The sequence below is a fragment of the Malus domestica genome, chromosome 15, assembly GCF_042453785.1.
Source record: "Malus domestica chromosome 15, GDT2T_hap1".
Classification (NCBI taxonomy): Eukaryota; Viridiplantae; Streptophyta; class Magnoliopsida; order Rosales; family Rosaceae; genus Malus; species Malus domestica.
The window spans coordinates 13,367,448-13,374,007 of record NC_091675.1 but is presented as its reverse complement, the minus strand read 5'-3'; the positions used below and the strand labels follow the sequence as shown (position 1 = coordinate 13,374,007).

Sequence of the window (6,560 nt, the reverse complement as noted above, 5' to 3'; positions counted from 1 at the left end):
TTCATAAGGCCTCGTGATCATGTCCCATCAATGCATGCGTTCAGGAAGCACGCAGTTATATATCCTACCTACGTACCTAATTATTTTCATTTCATTTTTCAGGTTACAAAACAATATGTATATACAGTGGGGATCCGAATTCGAATATCTTGGGATCTTAGTGTAAAAGCTTTTAAAAATTTCGGACGACGTGGTGCGCCGGGGACAGGTGGTGATGGTGCGCAGTGGTGTTATACCATGAAAGCTTACGTTGAAAATTTCTATTGAAGAGCTTTAGAAAACCATAGAATCTAAACTTTAGCAGAGAGAGAAAACAAAGCTAAGAAAATGATTCTCATTATCATGTTTTGGATCAATCCCATTGAGAGAAAGAACACTTTAATCAACGAATCAATACAAATAAGTTAGTTTAGTACCTAACAAACACTATTTTTAAGTTGGCACTTGACTAACAGTGTGTATACTAACATGGAATAAGAATGGAGGGTCAATAAAGCCTTGAAGGCTCAGATGTGTAGTGTTAGATTTTTTTTAAAGGCGTAGTTCAAGACGATGTCGTTTTGGTTAGATCATTAAAATAATGAAGAAGAAAACAACTTGACAACAACCCAAGCAAGCTGTTGAGGATTGCTGCCGAATTATGCCGATACCCATTTAGGTATTTCATTAATTGAACACTAGTGGGTGTCCTCGAGTCACAAACCAGACGGCCATAGTGTCCTCCGAGTACCTTCCCAACCATTTTTCCAACTTCCAAAGGATCTTGGGACCAGTAGTTACCTTAGCGGATCTGCCACTCTGTGTGTGTGTGTATTGTATGTGTGTGTGTAGTGCATTGTTAAAAGTATGTATGTCACATCCATAAAAGAATGGCCTCGCATGCTTATATATTTGGGCTACTTTTCATATTATCAATGACTTTATAGGCCACATGTATTAAGGAAAATTCAGTTGTAAAAGATAAAACTTAGTTTTGATTTTTGTTGGGATACTTTGTAATGGTTTTTGTAGTTAGTGTTAGAATGTGTGGTCAACACTAGTGTTAGTTAGAATGTGTGGTTAACACGTGTGTGGTACAAAGGCATTGTACAAATACAGTTGTAATATTTCCCCGCTAACAAGTGTTCCACATCACCCGATTTGTATTGTCTATATATTGAGCTTGAAAATTTGGCACACGTGAAGGGCTCGTCGAGAGCATGAATTCCTTATAAAAAAACTAAGGAACCTTACATGTGTTTATAAGTAGTTAGGCTAATCCTCATACTATCAATTGATTTTATGGTAAAAAGTTAACTTTCTTCATGCATATATATATATATATATATATATAGAGAGAGAGAGAGAGAGAGAGAGAGAGAGAGAGAGAGAGAGAGAGAGAGAGAGAGAGAGAGAGAGAGAGAGAGAGAGAGAGAGAGAGAGAGAGAGAGAGAGCGAGCGATTATGATCATATATAATACATGGTTCACATATCAAAAATTTCCATAAAATAAAAGCTGAAACATTATTTCGTACCATACTTCATGTGTGTAATAGAAAATCAAAACGTAACCACCGTTTTTATATTATTAATTTTTTAATTACAAATAAGAGTTCCGAATTAAGGATCTCTATAGTACTTCTCCCCATCACCCTCTATACATCCACCATTTTTTAGTTTGATCGTGGAACCTGAACATATGTAAGCCAAAGATGCAAGGAAACCAAGGACTAGTAGTGATGAGTTATAAAGTGATCTTCATCGTGTGATTTCATTTCAATTTGTAGATCTATCACGATCATACATTAATTTTTAGAAAATTTTAATAAAAAGTTTTCGGTATTATTTATTTTAACGAAAAATCATATTTTTACACTAAAAAATTAATCATGGTACTATTCACTTTACCATTTATTTTGTCTTTATCGTTAAAATTCAAAATTTTCAAGCTATTTTATTAGTTTTTCTTAATTTTTAATCTGTTTATGTACTAATTTAACTTTTTTTTATTATTTCCCAATTACTCGTGGTCCTTTAGATCGAACCAGGATCCTCTCCTGAGTAATTCCCTAGGGATCCTGCAACCATATCCGTTCATCGTATATCGTGCTGTCAGAAATCATTTAAAATTTAAATTTTAAAATTCAAATATGAATAGTACCTAACGAAAACTGACTACACGATATAAAATGAACGGACAAGATTGCAGGATCCCTAGGATCTCTAGGGAATTGCTCAAGAGAGGATCCTGATTCCTTTAGATCTAGGTATTATCACTGTTTGTGCCACGTTCGACTTCCAAAATCTTAAATATGAAACCTAACCCAATGGGTGAAGAACTTTAATCGGCCATTTAATGAGTTAATGTGACATTTGGAATTGACATCTCCCCCGTATGTGAACATCTTTTTATCTTACGTCCACCTCAATTCCGTACGGCTCCATCCTCTCTGTAGTATTGGACTATTTGCGTATGCCCTCTGTTGCTGGCCACTTAACTCGTGCGCTCGGCAGTCGGCAAGGGTTGCAGTACCACACTCCCCAGGAAGAGTGCCAGTTATTATTCGGTCGAGACTTTTTAAATACCTTTTAGGAGATGATTGTGGTATACTGTATACATGTACCAATTTTATGTAGCAGGTATTTTTTGTACAAATAGGTATTGAATCATCGTTGGAACTATATATTTACTATATAGAATTTCTTATATATATATATATATTTTACTTCCCTTATTTTGTTCCTAAATACGAGAATTGTATACAGTAAACATGATCCCGCAAGAGCCCTATCATCTTCTTGCTACAATATACGAGTAAACTCTATCACCTCTAGTCGAGATGTCTATTTTTGGAGAAAGAATAGAGTATCAAGTAAACCCTTAAAAAAGGATTTGGATCTCATCGAGATCCTTTTTGTGAAGATTTTAGGAATCCTCATAACCTATCTGTCCATCGTACATTGTGTAATCATAAATTATTTTGAATTTTTTGATCAATTCAAACTTTCCATTTGAACGTATATGACTGACACACAACTGTAGTAAATTTCTTTTTTTTTTTTTTTGGGTCAGTACAACTATAGTAATTGTACTACGTACAACAATACAATTAGTTATCCAGACACTGCACTGCGTGCAGTTGTCGCCTGGATTTGGTTAGCTGTCAGTTTCAAAGATGAAAATCCGAGACTCATCAGTGTAACTAACTAGTTACAACACACACGGAAGCAGACTGGCAGAGAGGGTACAAGTTAGTTAATATAGCATCGACATCGATTTTTGTTCGATATGCAGATATGGTGGATGGACTGAATGTTAAGTCCTAATCTGGAATCTATTTCCCATCATTTCAAGGCATGCATCCATCGACCTTTTATTGTTGAAAGTTCATCATGACTGTTCACTGATGCGTCGATGTCTTTCTGAATATATTTATTCACTTCCAGTCGTTCAATTTCATTTTTTCAGTCAACAAACGTGGAGATAAATATCTTTTGTTGCGCTTGTGTATATATATATTTATTAGATAGTGTTATCCATATAAATATTTTTGTTTTTAACACGTTTTTAACAAATTTTTTTTATCGAATCAAATGAAGCGAAAAAAATTAATGATAAAAAAATTAATAAGGGTGTGTGAGTAGTAAAAGTGAGTATGAATAGAAGTTTTCCGTATGTTTTATGTAGTTCATTCATGCAATAGGAGGTTCAAGGAGTTCATTTCATGAAAATAAAAGCATCATTAGTTAAAATCTTTATATGAAATTAATAGTGGAGGAAGACATTACAATAAGCCCCAAGTCTACGCAGTGTCAAAGTCAGAGTCTAAATAATATGTACCAGTAGTATATATATGAAGTGACGGAGAAGATACAATAAACTACCTACTTCGCTAGAGAGACGTGATATTAACTATGAACATGGAATTTGGACAATATATATTTAGATATTTTATGATTACTGTTTACATATTATTCATTCATGCAATTATTTGTTGAAAATGTCCTAAGAAACTGTACTTAATCGAATTATTGGCATTTACTTAGTTGAATTGAGGGAAGTCATGAATCAGGAAAGAAAAAGAAAGAAAATGTGTGTGAGCTAGTTGATTTGAATCCTATTATTGAGCCATTGCATTACATATTTTTATTTATTAGTGGACATTTCCGATACCCAAATTTTAATAAACATACAAAAACAACATCAAAATAATTCATGTATACTACTACATGTAAAGAAAAATATGTCAATGTGCAAGTCGTTTTAGTCTTGGGAGAGAGAGAGAGAGAGAGAGAGAGAGCAGCCGGTGGACAAGTGAGGAGGGAACTGAGTATTTATGAGAGGCTACTGTATTGTGGAGGTTGTAGTTGACAAATTAATTACAGAAAGCACTGCAGAACGTACATATATACTGGGCTTAGTTCGCCGACATCATTGCGTATAGCCTCTCCTCCTACTCTTTTTATTTCTACCTATATCTATCATCGTATGCAAAGCTCAAATTTCCATACGTTAACTTTTCTGAACTTCGCTCACCTCTCAATCGCCCTTTCATTCCTCTCTCTCTCTCTCTCTCAAAGTTAGATAAACAAACAAAATGGTGCAATCAAAGAAGTACAGAGGCGTCAGGCAGCGTCACTGGGGCTCTTGGGTCTCAGAAATCCGCCACCCAATACTGTAAGCAACCCTCACCAACATATATATACCATTTGGTTATTTCTTCTCAACCCTCACCAACATACATACATACATGTATATATCATCTACATATAATACGTACATACGCGTGTGATCATGGTGACTACTGCAGGAAGAGAAGGGTGTGGCTAGGCACATTTGGGACAGCTGAAGAAGCAGCCCGAGCATACGACGAAGCTGCCGTTCTGATGAGCGGACGAAATGCCAAGACCAATTTCCCAACATCTATTACAACTCAGAGTAAGAGTACTCGTGCCACAGTAGGATCATCCGATCACCCAAAAACTAGTAGTGGTGACTTGGATTCACCATCCGGACCGAAGGGTTTGTCGGAAATATTGCATGCCAAGCTAAGGAAATGCAGCAAGATACCGTCCCCATCCATGACCTGCTTGAGGCTCGACAATGAGAGCTCTCACATTGGAGTGTGGCAAAAGCGGGCAGGTCAACGCTCTGATAACTCCAATTGGGTCATGACTATTCAGCTTGGCAAGAAGAAGAATAATAATAATGTTGATACTAATAATGCTGATGATCAGAGTGTTGTACCATCACAGCTAATGTCGAATTCAGATCAGTCGGCTTCGATTGCAACATCATCAGAGAGGGCGCCCGAACTCATGGCGGAGATTGATAAAGAAGAGAAAATTGCGTTGCAGATGATAGAAGAGCTGCTTAACAGAAATTGCCTAAGTCCTGATTTATCATTTGGCATTCATCAAGGGGAGGAAAAAATTTAGTTGTAGTAGTACTACTCTTATTTAATTACTAGCTATTTGTGTTTGTTTGGTAAAATTAAGTAAGTATAGTGTTATATATACCCATCTAAATAATCTCTCTACATATATACACATAGGTAATGGGAAAAATAATATATTTAATTATGTAGTCATTAAAAGGGTTAAGAGTAATAATTGTAACCCATTAGTGTCCAATTAAAACGGTTTGGATATTTATGTGCCAAATTGAGAATAATAGATCACTATTAATTTCTGTTCTTCTTGATCACGTAATTGATTAATTTCTTGGTTATTTATTCAATTTGTTTGTTTATTAATTTTTCTCTTTGCAATTATGTCTTCCCCAATCGAATAAATCATTATAAATAAGTTAATTAAAGTTTTGATTAGTCGTAAGTGGTGGATTGTCTTGGTGTGTTAGCCTATATAAGGCCTTTATAATCAATCCACTACGTCATGATGAATTCAATTCTCTCTTCCCTTAATGAAGTTTAGATTAGTAGTATCATTTCTAATAAAAAAATTCTAACTAGCCAGCATTGGAATGATTCTATACATACCTTTATTAGGCTCTATATGTTTCTCTGTGCTTGTTGATTACCCTAATTTTTGGCATGTTCTCCTTGTATGTATCATGACACACCCCGACTGAGATCAAGGCATGCTGGCCGTCACGTGGGAGTGACGTAGCCATGTGCACAATGCGAAAGCAAAAGAGATAGAAAATATACGAATAATTAAAAACTGAATTGCTAGAGTGCACTACTAAACAGGAAGTGATAGGAGTTAGTTACAAAAGTAAACACTCCTAATCAGAGTATAATAAATCTAGGTGCAGTCCAGTAGGACAAGTCCTAGATATACAGTACCAAGAATGTCCTACTATTATTTAGATAGGTCAGAACTGCCGACGCCCTCAAGCCACCAACAACAAGCTTACTTAAAACTTGGAGGGGCGCAAAACAGAAAACGTGAGTGGGTAAAAACAAATGTTTTACAAAACCATTTCATTTAACAATATATCTAACCCCTCGCTATAAAACATGTATAATTTTTTCCCAGAATCAAGATATAAGCATATACATAAATATATATGAAATCATATCAATTCAATTTATACTTCACATAATCATATTCAAAT

At 35.3% G+C, this 6,560-nt stretch overlaps 1 protein-coding gene across 1 annotated transcript; it reads left to right on the top strand.

The window, feature by feature from the left end:
- The first annotated feature begins 4,345 nt into the window (after nt 1-4,345).
- LOC103400419 (ethylene-responsive transcription factor WIN1-like) lies at nt 4,346-5,676 on the top strand. Its single transcript, XM_008339068.4, has 2 exons — nt 4,346-4,658; nt 4,792-5,676. Exons 1-2 carry the CDS (start codon nt 4,579-4,581, stop codon nt 5,417-5,419), a joined length of 708 nt encoding a protein of 235 aa, XP_008337290.3. The 5' UTR covers nt 4,346-4,578; the 3' UTR covers nt 5,420-5,676.
- Nucleotides 5,677-6,560: the final 884 nt, after the last annotated feature.

Bases quoted from the DNA above. Each gene is read 5' to 3' on its own strand.
- LOC103400419 (XM_008339068.4), top strand. From the start codon at position 4,579: ATGGTGCAATCAAAGAAGTACAGAGGCGTCAGGCAGCGTCACTGGGGC. The intron at 4,659-4,791 runs GTAAGCAACCCT...TGACTACTGCAG, and splicing joins GAAATCCGCCACCCAATACT to GAAGAGAAGGGTGTGGCTAG.